Genomic DNA, 16,037 nt, shown 5'->3' with positions numbered 1-16,037 from the left:
CAGAGTTATTCTACCAGGCATAGTATTGGGCAGAGTTGTCAGTGATACATTTAAATGTCTATTATATTAAGTGCCATTTTTTAAACAACTCTATTATCACTAAAAGGGGATGTAAGACCTAGAATTTCTCCTTTTACAACTAATTGTAAATGGCAACTCAGTCTGTTTTATTTAGGGTTTACTATAGAGCTACAGTAGTAGTAAAAAACTCACACAAGGATAGACAGACACATAGCCTAGTAGCACAGAATAGAGTCCAGAACTAGAAACAATCAGTCTAAGCAAACAGTATTCAAATAAGATATACAACTGGTTAAGCAGCAAAATAAAATACTTGACATAATCACCCACCCACCACGGAAATAAAAACCAGAACTACTTGTTGACTGAAAAACTAGTTGGAGGGCTCAAGAAATTGCTTAGCAGTTAAGGCACTTGCCTGTGAAGCCCAAGAACCCATGTTTGGCTCCCCAGATCCTATGTAAGCTAGACATACAAGGTGACACATTTGCAAGGTTGCACATGCACACAAGGTAGCAAACATGTCTGGACTTTGATTATAATAGCTGAAGGCCCTGATGTGCTCATTCGCTGTCTCTCTGTCTCCTTCTTACACTTGCTCATAAAAGGGTGGGGGCAGTCTGTTTGGCTTGCCTCAAAAATGAACAATAAAACAAACAGAGGGATAATTATTGATGAGCTATATATATCAAACTGATGCATCATGATAAAGATTAATGTCCAAAAGGAGAAGTGACAGAGTTTTTCTAAATTTCAGAGCATATATTTTTCAGAAATGTATTATCATTCTAAATGATATTTTATTAATTACTGTTTAGATATAAGTACATTGATATTAATCTAAGATATTTTTGACTTCAAAAATTTGTGAAAGGAATCAAGGGAACTCTGAATAAACTGTGACAGCTGAGTTTAAACCTTTATAAAACATACTGGGTCTATTTCAATTTGAACCTTTCTCTTTTGAGCCATTACTGTGTCTATGTCATGACAATTGATATGAAAAGGGTGAAATTTGCCTAACCTACAGAAATTTATGCTTATTATATAAGATTGGCAATTAAAAATGTTTTCAGAATTTGTCTTTCAAGCATTGACCTTTTTCAGGTTTAGAAAATTTCAAAGTTTTTGGAATAATAGGAAGGCATTAATAAGAAGGCACTTTTGTGACTTACTAAGGTAAAACACCTGTGGTGTAGAGTCCTATAGTTTGTGCTTTGGAGAAATAGCTCCTTTCCTTCATTTTATACCTTTGATTTTTTTTTTTTGAGATATGATTTTAGCAAAGGCTAGCTTTCAAATTTTAATTTTCCTGTCTCAGTCAACTGAGTTCTTGGATTCTATTGTACATCACCATTCTTCATTAGGAAACTATTTTTAGTCATTGGTCCCTCGACCTATCTGAGCTCTTTCAAACTATCAGAAACACAACATCTAAGCTCAGAGGAAACTTTGGAATCATTAAGCATGAACATACTAGCTTCTTTCCCTTTTAACTGAGAGGTTGATAGAGACCCAGCAAAATCATAAGAAAATCAAATTTAAAATATATATTCTTTATGTTAATAATGATCTTTGAATTTTTTCTTTTCTTGAAATAACACTTTCTCCTATCCATTTCCTTTTCCCTCTAGTCTCTGTTTTCTTTTTCTTTTTCTTTTTCTTTTTCTTCTTCTCTTCTCTTCTCTTCTCTTCTCTTCTCTTCTCTTCTCTTCTCTTCTCTTCTCTTCTCTTCTCTTCTCTTCTCTTCTCTTCTCTTTTCCTTCCCTTCATTTTCTTTTTTCAAGGTAGTGCCTCACTCTAGCCCAGGCTAACCTGGAATTCACTATGTAGTCTCAGAGTGGTCTTGAACTCATGGCAATCCTCCTACTCCTACCTCCCAAGAGCTGGTTTTAAAGGCATGCACCACCACACCTGGCCCTATTTTTCTTTCTTTTTTTAAAAAATTATTTTTGAGAGAGAAAAAGAGGAAAGGAGAAAGGAGAGAATGGGTATGCCAGGGCCTTCAGCTGCTATGAACAAACTCCAGATGTGTAACCCCTGTGAGCATGTACAGCATTGCATGCTGTGTCACTGGACATCTGGCTTATGTGGGACCTGAAGACTTGTACATGAGTGCTTAGGTTTTGCAGGCAAGTGCCTTAACTACTAAACTATCTGTCTAGCCCTCTGTTTTCTTTTTATTTATTTGAGAGAGAGAGAGAGAGAGAGAGAGAGAGAGAGAGAGAGAGAATATGGGTATGCTAGGGCATTCCGCCACTGCAAACAAATTCTAGACCTGTGCATCTGGCTTACGTGGGTCCTAGGGAATCAAATCTGGGCCCTTTAGCTTTGCAGGCAAGTGCCTTAACACCTAAACCATCTCTTCAGCCCTTGTCTCCTTTTCCTGCTGGGGAATTGAACTTTAGCTAATGTACAGTAGGCACATACTTGCCGTAATGTTTCTCAGCCTAGGTATGCATAACTTCTGCCTACCTGGGATTTCTTACTTTGGGGGAAGAAAGAATTCCCAACCTGTGTTATTTGATAATGTATCACTTTGTAATATACCATTTTCAGTTCTAATTCTTCACTTTCTTGAGAGTTTTGTTTTTTTAATGGATCAAGCTGCTTTTCCTGTAGTCTCCTATCTTCTAGATACTTACTTTTACCATCTTGGTATCATAATTGCCTAATGTATTTTTGACTATCTTCACATTCAGTGACATTTCGCATCTCTTCATTTCTGCTGCTTTTGTTTGAAATGATACCTTCTCTTTGAAATTTTCTCTGCCAATAAATAGTTATGAAAATGGAAAGAGTTCTTACATGCCTGGGTAGGGCTTGTCTGAAAAAATAAAAAATGAAGTTTTTTTGAAAGAAAATTATTTAGGTGAGTAGTACATGACAATGTTTTTCATCTTGTTAAAATGAATGAGAAAGTTTTTATCTAAAAGCATTCTTATTTGTTTATTTGGCCATAGTATTCTACCGTGTTAAATTCATTTTATAAATGTGTCATTTATTTATTGAAAAGTGCATTGAATACCTGTTATGTGCCAGTCATGTGTTTTTGGAGCTCAGAATACCCAAGCAAAGAAGTGACAAATCCTTGCCCTTATGGAGATTCTGGGGATTTGACTCAGTGGTGAAATGTTTGCCTAGCATAATCAAGGCCTTGGGTTTAACCCCCAGTATTGCAAGAAGCAAAACAAAACAATATAACAGTATTGATTACGGATCAACCAGTATCTATTTGGCTTATGGGTGACTTTATAAATTATTATATCTATCTTTTTTCCTGGGTAAGTTCTGATTTCTAAGTTTCTGATAGAAGTACTCTTACATCAAAACCATGACTGTATGTTATATATTTTAATATTTTTGGTTATTTAACAGAGAAAGAGGGAGGGAGAGAGACAATGGGTGTGTCAGGGCCTCCAGCCACTGCACAGGAACTCCAGACATGTGCGCCCCCTTGTGTACCTGGCTAATGTTGGTCCTGGGGAATTGAACCAGTGTCCTTTGGCTTTGCAGGCAAATGCCTTAACTGCTAAGCCATCCTGCCAGCCCCATTTTAAAAAATGTAAATATTTTTATTTATTTTCAAGCACATAGAGAGAGTGACAGAGAGATACAGAGAGACAAAGAGAGAGAAGGGTCGTAGAGCCTCTGCTACCGCAAACGAATTCCAGATGCATACATCACTTTGTGCATCTGGCTTTATGTGGGTACTTGGGAATTGAACCTGGGCCTTTAGGCTTTGCAAGCAAGTGCCTAAACCACTGAGATTCTCTCTAGCCCTTGTCTTTTATTTTACTTTAAATTTTATTTAGGTAGCATGTATGTGATTGCATGTCATGATGTGTATGGAGGTCAAAGGACAACTTTGAGTTGATCCTTGTCTCTACCTCCTTTGAGTTAAGGATTTGCTTGCCACACCATTCATGAACATTCCCAAAATTCTCCTTGCTGTACTTCCCTTCTTGCCATAGGCATACTGGGATTACAGAAGCTCACCACAGCTTCTGGCTTATACATGGGATCTGAATGCAGCTATTCAGAGTTGGACAACAAGCACGTAGTTATCCAGTGACCCATCTCCCTAGTCTCCTGTTATTATGGTTTTATTAGAAATATTGAAAGCAATGGCTGTTTTAATACTTTGGTATTTTATCAGTTAATTACTCATTGTTGGGACAAAATACCCAACCAGAAACAGCTTAGGGGATGAAGAGTTTATTTTCTGTTTATAATTTTAGGGGTGGTCCAACATGGTGGGGAAAACATGGCAGGAGAAGGAGGAAGGCAGTCATCACAATTACAGGGTGGAGAAAGAGAGCGGGGGAGAAAGCAGGGCTTTATCCAGTGACACACTTCTGCAGCAAAGATCCTAGTTTTGGGACAAGAATGAAAGTTCATACTCAGATGTATTGTTTTTGTGATGCTTTTGAGCTTCTGTTACTCAGAAAACATGGGCAGAAGTAACCTAAAAACAAGAGTGAAAGAACTAGATAGTTGAGGACAAGAGTGGAGCCATTGAACTGGGAATATTTAAGAATTTAGTAGAGAGTAAACAATCAATCATAAGGTTTATAGAAGGGGATAAAGAAAAGGAGTGTTTTGTCACTTCAGCCAAGGGAAACAGTGGACAGAGTAGTTAAAACCTCAAGGACTAAAAAATAGCCCTCGAGCTTAGTTGCATAGAAAGGTGTAATGGATCACTTCAGTAGAAATTGGCAGAGAAGTCATGTTGAATATATTGAAAAAAGGGGGGGAGGGGAAGAAATCAAGATAGTGAGAGTGTAACAGAAATTTTATATGCATGTCAGAGGTATCATGATAGAAGTTCATGTAAAGCAGAATCTGGCTTTCTTTTACTTAGAGTTATGCTGAGTTTTCATGGGTATTGATATATAATGTGATCATATTATTAAGTAAATCATCATATTTGTGCCTATTCTGCAATATATAGTTAAATATCTTGACTCGCCTTCTGTGAATCATATATTATGGAACTGAATATTCATAGTGTTTTTTCTTTAACTTAGAAGAAATAAGCTTAGCCATTTATACACCCACACTGTTGGTTTATTAATTAGCTCTGTTTTCTACATTAAGAACAAACATATTAATCTACCTTGAAATCACAAGTTTTCCCCATCTAAAAGCATAATCAAAACGAAACATTAAATTATGAAAAGTTCCTTTCATAAATGATCTTGGTTCTATTGCGGTCTCAAACTCAGTGGATATTAAGATAGTTGGAAGGAAGTTCCAAGCATCAAATAGTTTATCAGGTGTTCCTCTTCTCAAGAAAAATTAAAACTTGTCTACTTGATATATTTTTGAGAACATATTTATCATTTCTTTCAAATTGACTAAAATCAACTTTTGATTTAAGTCTATGAGGACAATTTAAAGAATTAAAACTATTTTTCTGTCTTAGAGTATAAAAGATTTAAGATCATTGTAGTAGTTCAGGCAGCACATGAAAATAAAAAGTGTATCTTTCCTCTTAATTTTATTATGTATATATTCTCCTATATTCTTTCTATATGTATGTTCAAAAGAAGATCTCAAAATAGCCAGGATCATATCATATTATAACATATCATATCATATGTATAGTATAATATTATCTATGTGATATTTGAACCTGTTTAAGTTTTTTAGTAGTATAATGGTATTCTTTAATAGTGTTAAAGCTCATAAACTCTGTAACTCTTTCAATTTCATTTTGGTTTATGATGATTGGTATCATCAGCTTTGATTTTCTAACCCCTCAAAACAAAATGTTAGCTAAGCTGGTCATGGTGGCGCACACTTTTAATCCCAGCACTTGGGAGGCAGAGGTAGGAGGATTGGTGTGAGTTCGAGGCCACCCTGAGACTCCATAGTGAATTCCAGGTCAGCCTGGGCTAGAGTGAGACCCTATGTCGAATAACAAAACAAAAGGAAATATTAGCCAAGTAAAAGCAGGATGGGCATAAGTCTGATGATTTACTTAATAATATGAGTTTACTTGAATTTATATAAGTTATGAACATTATCATAGTTCTTTCCCCCAAAATATCTAGATTATGGCAACATGAGGGAAAAATACATTAAGCATATAGAAGAAGGGATGCCAAAACTTAAATGTGGGTTAGAGATAGCAGAATGTGCATAATTTAGACAAGTAGGTGGGATGGTGATTATATAGAACAAACAGATGGATCCCATGACTTTTTAGACTGAAAACTTGAAATCATGGCCTAGAGGTATTAGGGTAAGCGGGGATGCATTTTCAAGTTTTGGAGTCCAGATGCTTGCACCAGGTCACCTCTAAGAGACCAAAAAAGAGCAACTACTATATTACCAACATAAGGAATTCTTGTTTCCAAAAAAATCACTTTAGATAATTTCATTCTAGAAGATTTTTTATATTTACAGTCATACTGGAGCTGAGAATTAAAAGTTGGGCTACCAAGGCAAACTTTGGGTCAGGATATGAGTGCTGCAGCCAGTTGTAGTGTGTATAACTTCATGCCTTCCATAATGTGGAACCTACTTTTTGTATATGGTCTGGACAAATAGGTATCGCCAAGGAAGGTGTGATTTGCTTATTGCCCATTTTTTAAAAATTATTTTTGGGCTGGAGAGATGGATTAGCGGTTCAGCGCTTGCCTGTGAAGCCTAAGGACCCCGGTTCGAGGCTCGCTTCCCCAGGTCCCACGTTAGCCAGATGCACGATGGGGCGCACGCGTCTGGAGTTCATTTGCAGAGGCTGGAAGCCCTGGCGTGCCCATTCTCTCTCTCCCTCTATCTGTCTTTCTCTCTGTGTCTGTCGCTCTCAAATAAATAAATTTAAAAAAATTATTTTAATTTTTGGTTTTTTGAGGTAGGATCTCACTTTAGCCCAGGCTGACCTGGAATTCATTATGGAGTCTCAGGGTGGCCTTGAACTCATGGCGATCCTCCTACTTCTACCTCCTGAGTGCTGGGATTAAAGGTGTGTGCTATCATGCCCAGCTTATTGTCCATTTTTAACATCATTATGCACCAGTCCCCTGCCAATGCAACACTGGACAGAGTTGCAATGCATCTACCTCAGGGGATTAAAATATTTTTTATGTCTTGAAATATTGTCTAGAACAAAAGTTATATATTCATTATTACATAATAATAAGATGATTAAAAACATAAATGAGCTGGGAAGCAGAGGTAGGGGGATTACCATGTGTGTGAGGCCTCCCGGTGACTACATAGTGAATTCCAGATCATCCTGGGCTAGAGCAAGACCCTACCTTGAAAGAAAAAAAACAACATAAATAATAGGACAAAAATCTTTCCCTGAAAATGGAATAACATACCCCCTTTAAATAGGATGAATCCAGAAAAAAATGTTAAAGACATCACTGTATTTTAAGCACTATTTTAGCTTTGCATTCCCTTTCATTTTTCTCTTGACCCAGGCATATGTTTTTATGTAAACTAATAAATGTACTTCATATAGTCATAATAATTAAGGACATGTCATATGAGTGGTTTGTTTTCTTCTTTCTTCAGGCACAATAACCTTGGTGCCCGACCCAAAGGGCTTTCCACTTTGGTGAAGAGTGGTGTTCCAGAAGCATTGAGGGCAGAAGTATGGCAATTATTAGCAGGCTGCCATGACAACCAGGCAATGCTAGATAAATACCGAATTCTTATCACAAAGGTAAGAAACTCTTTTCATATTGTTTTCATGAGGATATCTTGGTTTTTTTTTTTTTTTTTAAATAGGTCCAGTAAGTCATAAGTGCTTTGAACTTCTCTAAAAATATATTAGTACTGGGCAATCAGTACTTTCATCTTTTTTTCTGAACACTTATTGGTTAGTGATAAATAATGCCTGTGATAATCTTTGAATACTTTCTGCCTTGGTTAAATTGATTTTTTTAAAAAAATCTGTTTTCTTTATTTATTAGAAAGAGAGAGAGATAGAGAGAGAAAGAGAATGGGTATGCCAAGGCCTTTTTAATCACTGCAAATAAACTTCAGACACATGTGTTACTTTGTGCATCTGGCTTATGTGGGTACTGGAAAATTGAACCTGGGTCCTGTGGCTTTGCAGACAAATGCCTTAACTGCTACACCATCTCTCCAGCCCCTGGTTTAACTTTTAATTCAGATGACCTTTAGATCTCTTTGACCAGAATACTATGTATTTGTAAGTCTTTGGAATCTGGAAAGTATTTAATTTAATTTATTTATTGAGGGGGGGATAGATAGAGAGAATGGGTATGCCAGGACCTCCAGCCACTGCAGATGAACTCCAGCATATGTGCCACCTCGTTTATTTAGCTTACTGGGTACTGGGGAATTAAACATGGCTCCTTAGGCTCCTTAGGCAAGTGCCTTAACTTCCAAACCCTCCCTCCAGCCATGCAAAGTATTTTTAATGATGCTGTCCTTCACCTCATGCCCAAATATTTTACTGCGTGGGTATGTGTATGAGGTGTGCTTGCATGTATGTATTCATATATATGTGGGCACATGTATTTGTGCATATGGAGGCCAGAGGTTGATGTCAGCTGTCTTCCTCTACTGCTTTCCTTCTTGGTCTTTGAGACATGCACTCTCACTGAACATGGAATTTCTTTATTTGGCTAGTCTCAATAGCCAGGGAGCCCCAGAGTATCTGCAGTGCTGAGATTACAGGTGTGTACTACTATTCCTGACATTTTACATGTGAGCTGAACTCAACATTTTACCTACTGAGCCATCTTCCCAGTCCCTCTTCAATGCATTTTTTATTGAAAAAAGAGAGAATTAATATTGAGTAGATAACTGTCTTCCTTTCTTTTAACTTCCTTTTAATAGGAGCAGTAGTTGAAATTTGTTATAGAATATCTTATTCAAAATATATATAATCTTAGTGGCTTATGTTATAGTGACATTTTCTAATTGCCACTTGACATTGACTACCAATGTATATAGTCATGAAATATATATATTTTTTGGTTTTCCGAGGTAGGGTCTCACTCTAGCCCAGACTGATCTGGAATTTATTATGTAGTCTCAGGGTGGCCTCGAACGCACAGCGATTCTCCTACCTCTGGCTCCCAAGTACTGGAATTAAAGATGTGTACCTCCTCACCTGGCTGAAATAAATATTTTCATGTCCAGTTTATAAATCTGTGACATAAAAAATTTAATGTTATTTTCTTTTGTTATACGAACACTTTGTTCAAAACATTTTCATCCAAACAGTATAGAAATGTGTTCTTCTGATGAGGGGCCTTCAGTAATGCTTTCAAGTCTTAACATTTCTGTGACAAGTACAATGGTATATTTAATTTCATTGTCTTCTGTGCATCATAGTCAAAGATAATAACAAGATGGATAATGTTATATTTCTAAAAATGACTCTCTTTTTTCTATGCTTAGAAGTAGAAATGAGACAGCAAGTCTCATTGTATCCAACAGTATATTTATGTCCTCTGGTAGCAAATCTGTCTAGCTTACCATCACTCAGTGGGAAGAGTATGAATTCCCAGAAGATTTTAAGTAAAAAGTACCTGCATATGTAGCATTTTTTTTTTGGTTGTGGTTCAGGAGCTATCACTACCTTCTTTTAGTCCACTTCATTTTTCTAACCATATTAAATACATGGCCAGATTTCAGCATCACATAATGGGACAGTTCAGATTAAACAGAGTTGCTTTATAAAAAACCCTGTCAGAGATCATAGATTGCATAAGAAAGAATGGTAAAAACTCACATAAGACTAGGCTTATATGAAAAAGTAATGTATCAATCATTTAATTCTTTAGTAAAGGTATACCAGATTAGAACCTAAAGCAAAATTATATCCTGAGATATTCATTTCATGGATAGCATTCTTTCAGTTCCATTTTGTGAAACTGTCAGTATATCAAAGTATACCGTGCTTGTGCTTTTCTTGTGCTTTCTGTTTTGCCACAGACTTGTTTCTCTATTACTCTATATTATTTATATACTTTAAGAACCTGTGTGACCCTCAAATATCTTTGTTTTGTGACTCCATTGGCTCAAAGGATGGGAAGACATTATCATAATATGCTTTCAACTTTTTTCTTCTTTTGGATGTTAGAGGAATTGAATATAGGACATTGAATGTGCTAGACAAACACTCTTAGGTTGACTCTCATCCCACTGTACTTCCTCAGCAGACTCTACAGTCTCTTCCTTCTTATCACATCACATTGAGAGAAAAAGCCTTTAGTACAAAAGTCAAATGTATTAATTTAACATATTCTATAATGGCTTAAAGTAGCTTAACACAAAATGTAGGGTTATTGTAGACCTTCATCCTTACCAACAAGTTCTACAGTTGTTGTGCCCTTTGTGAGATACCTTATCCTTAACATGTTTCAGATGGTCAATAAATTCTCTTTTCATGCCTCCCAAGGGGGACCTGAGTTCATTTTTTGAATTATTTACATGGTCACTTATTTATTTTTTTTCCATTCCATAAGCCTTACACAGTGGTAGGTCATGAGTTTATGCTATCTCACTGTGGAGAGTGTTGAGCAGCAGTCCTGTTGTAGTACTCTTGATTGTTTTTGGTAGGTAGACAGGGCCACTGAGAATGCTTGGTTATCTTCTGAATGATCCAAGAGGATTATTCAGAAGAGCTGTTAGGTCCAAATCCATGGACAGTTGTGCTTTGTCCATGCCAATCTCCACAGAATCATTCAGGCACAACTTGCTGTGGCAAAAGTTGTTCTTATCATGAAGTGAGAACCTGGCTCAACATTTCAAATTCTGCTACTCACTAGCTTGTAAACTTGTGAATTCTTTCCTGTCACCATTCCCTCCTTTGTAGAATTGCCATGCTGTTTGTTATGTTACAGGACTATTGTGGAAATTCAACAAGGTAATTCAAGCAGAGCACTTAGGCCTAATAGCAAGCATTCACAAACAGTAGGGTATAAGGAAAATCAGAAGGCAATCTATATTTTATATCACCACTGATGGATCACTTGAAGACTTATCACACAACTAAAATCTCAAGTGCTTCATTGGGATTTCTTGTTATTTCTATTTATTTAGCATTTGTTGTAATTTTAGAGATGACCTCAAAGTATGGCTATCCTGTAGCCCCTATGGAAATGAGCAAAAAAGTATTTAGAGCTTCTGAAATTAGTTGGTGGCATGAGGTTCCACTGAGTAATAGTCACTATTTACATAGCCTGAGTCATTTGTTATGAGGGAGGCTGTGTACATTTTAGGACAATTTGAATGTTAGTTAATATAACCGAAGTGTATGTACAAGTTTAGCAGTTATATGACATGTATATACTAACTTATCAAATCTGTTGATTGGTACCTATATAGCACAGCAAATATTAGATTGTGGTTCTTTGTTTTTGTTGAAGTGATCAAATTTATAACACTTTTACCTTACACTTGCTTAAAACCAAAGCAAAACTTTAATTGGTAACTTTCAGAAATATTATAATCATAAGCTTATTTCCCCCACAACTTGAATTGTTCATCCAGCAACTGAAGAGCCTCAGGAAAAAAAATCAAATGATGCCACAAGAGATTTAATTAACCATAGAGCTGATGGAATGGAATTTTAATAACTGAAATTCCAGTGTCATTCAAAGTTTTTTGTTTGTTTGTTGTTGTTGTTATTTTTTGAGGTAGAGTTTTACTTAAGCTGACCTGGAATTCACTATGTAGTTTCAGGGTGGCCTTAAACTCATAGCGATCTCCTACCTACCTCTTCCTCTCGAGAGCTGGGATTAAAGGCTTGCGCCACCACATCTGACCAAAAATTTTTGATTATTTATTGTGTGCCTGGTATTGCAGTAGTGTTGTATTACATAGGAATTGTTGAAATAATTTAACTAAAATAAATCATTGACTGAAATATCAGTTCAATTTTATAAGTTATAGGCAGCATTTGCTTACTCTGTATCATAGAACAAAATGGGGAATAGTTGCAAATACTACTTTGGTAGCTCCGTACTGCCAGCAATCCAGTGTTTGAATAATAAATAAAAAAGCAGCCACAAGAGTGGCTGTTTTTAAGAATGTGCAAGTTCTCTGCTTTCTTAAGTATTGCATGGACAGATAAAAGTTCACTGTGTTTATTTCTGTCAAATTATTGGTAGTGTTCAGAGTAAACACTGTCTTCTCTCTGTTCTCCCGTTTATTATCATGGCAGATGGCTTTTAATAAAACAGCTATCAAAAGAAAAAAAGGGGGGGCTGGAGAGATGGCTTAGCAGTTAAGGCGCTTGCCTGCAAAGCCAAAGGCCCTCAGTTCGATTCCCCAGTACCCATGTAAGCCAGATGTACAACATGGTGTGTGCATCTGGAAGTTCATTTGCAGTTGCTGGAAGCCCTGGTGCACCCATTCCTCTCTCTCTTTCCCTCTGTCAAATAAATAAATATTTAAAAATAAAATATTTTTAAAAAAAGAAAAAGAAAAAAATTACTCCAGTGAAATGTCCTATAGTTATACTATAAATTCTCAAGAGGAAATGTTTAAATCAGTATTTTTTTAGGTTTGAATGGCATTCAATAAATATTGGGTTGAAGAGTCAAATTATGATATTAAATAGTTTATTTGAACAGTTTACACTAAATGAAACACCATATGTCATTTAACCAGGTAAATGTTTGCGTTTCCTTTATGAAGCTTCTTTTAAAAAAAATCCTGTGCAGTTTATTAGTCAAATAACACTCAACATTTGATTTCATGGAGTCAGAACAGTGCTAATTACACAGCTGCTCTGTTCCCTGTGATCAGCTTGTCTAGTTGTAGGAAATGAGCCTTTTGATAGAATGAGGTTATTCTTATTGGGTCTGTAGCACTACTGTTTATAAGAACCATAGGCATTTATACGAGTGAATTATTGACATTGACATAGCATTAGAATTGGTTTAGAAATTTTGCAATTATTTAAAATTCACTAAGCAGTAATTGAGGAATTAAAAACTATGGGCAAAGAGGAGAAAGAGAACCAATTGAATTATATTGTTCATACCTTGAATATATAAATATTGGAAGATTTGTATTAGAGGAATAAGAACTAGCGAAAGAGTTCAGTTAGAAAATGTAATTTTTCATTTTTCTTCTTGAATAATGATTTTTTTTTTTTAAATGTAGGGTCTCACTTCTAACTCAGGCTGACCTGGAATTCTCTCTCTATAGTAACAGACTGGCCTCAAACTCACAGCAATCCACCTTTCTATACCTCCTGAGTGCTGGGATTAAAGGTGTGTGCCACCACTCCCAGCCTTGATGGTGGTTTTTTTTTTTTTTTTAATTCCACAGTTATATCTTAACATAGTATGGTGTTTCCTCAGCATATTTTTAAATCCAGTATCTTTAGTCCTTATCTCTATAGGTTGTTTATTTTATTTCATGCCTACAGTGATATTTACATGTTATAAAATTACACATGAATACAAGTTCTATCAGCTTTTTTGTATAAAAATTTAAAAAGTTATTCTAATGTATTTAGAGATATATTCATTTACCAGTTACAAAATAAGTTTTTAGCCTTTATTTTTTGAGGTAGTGTCTCATTCAGTAGCCCAGGATTTCATAAACCCTTGCTAGTCCTCCTGTCTCAGCCTCAGAAGTGCTAGAATCACAGGTATGAGCCACTATGCCCACTTTGCTTTAAACATTGTATTTAAACAAATGAAGGAATGTTTTTATATTTTAGAATTAGAATAAGCATTCTGTTTTGAAATAAAACTTTTTACTTATTCTTACTGGACATAGATCACTCTGTGGCTTGATGAAATATATTATTGGTGCTCAGCTGTAACTATGTGTATAATTGTACAATTAAAGAGAAAATGAACTTTATTGGTTTAGCACATATTTGAGAATATACTTATGTTTTATTGTGCTTTTTTATTGTTCTGTGTTTGGCTTTGATTTGTCTTTCCCTCCAATTCTGTATTTAGATGTGTTTCTCTTCATTAGTATGATGGTGTAAAGGGTATAGTCAGCAGCCACCTATAAGGCAGGTACGAAAATCTACCTTCTTAGTCTGCACTCTTGTCAGATGTCTTCTCTTCGTGTCTTGATAATTGTTCTGTTTTACAGCTTCTTGCTTGACTGATTTGTGAATCCCCATAATGTCTTCTCTTTCTTCTTTTTGTCTCTTTCCCATTATTTTACTCTGTCTCTCCGTACTGTCTTCCATTCCCTTTATTAGCTGTTCCCTCCCCCCCCCCCCCCCGCCAACACCGTTTTTTTTCTTCAAGGTAGGGTCTCAAAACTCACTGTAGCCCAAGCTGATCTGGAACTCACTCTGTAGTCCCAATGCTTCCCTTTCTTAACTGCCTATAATGTAGTCTTGAAAAGTGAAATTTTAGTTTTGTTTTTACAGAATTTCTTGTTCTTTCTGCCTGTCCTTGCCTTTAGTTGTATGGATTTTAATTGATTTTTTTTTTTCAGGGTAGGATCTCACTGTAGCTTAGGCTGTCCTGGATTCACTATTGTAGACCCAGGGTGGCTTCAAACTCTCAGAGATCCTCCTTCCTCTGCCTGCCAAGTGCTGGGACTAAAGGGGTGTACCACCACATCTGGCTTGATTTTTTTTTTTTTAAGACTTACAAGATTGTGGTTGTGTCATCATGGACTGACTCTGGCATCTTTTACTTTACAACCCTAGAGCCCAGTACTAGCCCTTAAGAATGCATTAAAGTACTAAATGTCAGTGCTCCATGATGAGTAACAAACCAAACCAACAATGAAAAAAATCAGCAAATCAGTGGAATTAATTGGCTATGGCATTGTAATCAAAGGATTTGAATTTAGGAATTTTGAGTATATTCTTAGAAATCTTTTAAGTTATAGAACATAGCTGATTAAATGAAGTCTGATTGGTTTTCATTATATTTCATGGGTATTTCCTAGGGACCAGACATAAAACTACTCATTAACAAATGTATTTTTTAACTCATTCATTGTTCTTCATTATAATTCAGTTTATTTATTACTTATGCAATGCTTGTATAACACAAGTACTGACCTGCAGCAGTTCTCCTATAGCAAACTCATTTTCTAGGTCCTATTTCCTTCTTCTGAAAAAATGAGGTAAATGGAAAACCAAAAGGCCAGTAAATAAATTTAAGGCTATCTTGAATTTGAAAAAAAAAATTAGTTCTCTTTGAAATTTATTGAGCATCTCCAAAAATATGCTCTATAAATATCACATTGGGGCAGTATTATTATACACGTTATAAAAATGTTTTGTATGTATATATGTACTGTATGTATGTATGTATTTGAGAGAAAGAGCCAGATAGAGAAAAATGGGTGCACCAGAGCCTCCAGCCACTGTAAATGAATCCCAGACACTTTACCACCTTGTGCATCTGGCTTATATGGATACTGGGGAATTGAACCTGGGTTGTTAGGCTTCACAGGCAAGCACCGTAACCACTAAACCATCTCTCCAGCTCATTATGCAATTTTTTAAACTTTAAAGTTTTATCCCACAAACTGTGTTTTGATTGAATTAATATGTTCTTCACCTAATTTCATTTGTTAAATTAAATATTATAATCATGTCAATATGTTGTGTCTTAATGATATAAGAAATAATATAAGAAATTATTAGTATTCTTGATTGATTTACTTTTCCCTCTGAATTAAAAATCTAGTTGCATAATTCACCAGTGTTATTACCATTCAATTCACCGTGGACTTTAGTTTTTATATATAAACATTTTAATTCTTAATGACTGATAAAAAAGACTAGGCAAAAATTGCTCAGAATTCTTATTCCTAGATCAGAATGTCATTAGTATGCACACTTTCTTCCAATAGAGCTTTAATTTCTATTAGTGTCAGAAGAATTCAATCACTTCTATCCTCTGAGTAGCTGATCTCTGACATGTTTATTAAAACTGCATAATCTTTTAATAGATGACTAATTTTTGAAGACAGCATCATGAAGCTTTTATCTTGATATCTGCAAAATTGATGTGAAATGGAGCAATTTTCACTTGAATCTAAATCCTTAGTCCTTGTGTGCAAAAGTAGAATGG

At 35.6% G+C, this 16,037-nt stretch overlaps 1 protein-coding gene across 4 annotated transcripts in view; it reads left to right on the top strand.

Moving 5' to 3' along the window:
• Rabgap1l (RAB GTPase activating protein 1 like) overlaps positions 1-16,037 on the top strand; it is a 682,536-nt gene that overhangs the window by 210,428 nt on the left and 456,071 nt on the right. For all 4 annotated transcript variants that reach the window (XM_045141715.1, XM_004658772.3, XM_045141714.1 and 1 more), the window contains exon 13: positions 7,552-7,702. In XM_045141715.1, the coding sequence (XP_044997650.1) occupies positions 7,552-7,702 (151 nt within the window). The remainder of the gene's footprint in view (positions 1-7,551; positions 7,703-16,037) is intronic.

This window comes from Jaculus jaculus, chromosome 1 (assembly GCF_020740685.1).
Source record: "Jaculus jaculus isolate mJacJac1 chromosome 1, mJacJac1.mat.Y.cur, whole genome shotgun sequence".
NCBI classification, from domain to species: domain Eukaryota; kingdom Metazoa; phylum Chordata; class Mammalia; order Rodentia; family Dipodidae; genus Jaculus; species Jaculus jaculus.
This window is presented reverse-complemented; position numbering and strand designations above follow the sequence as displayed.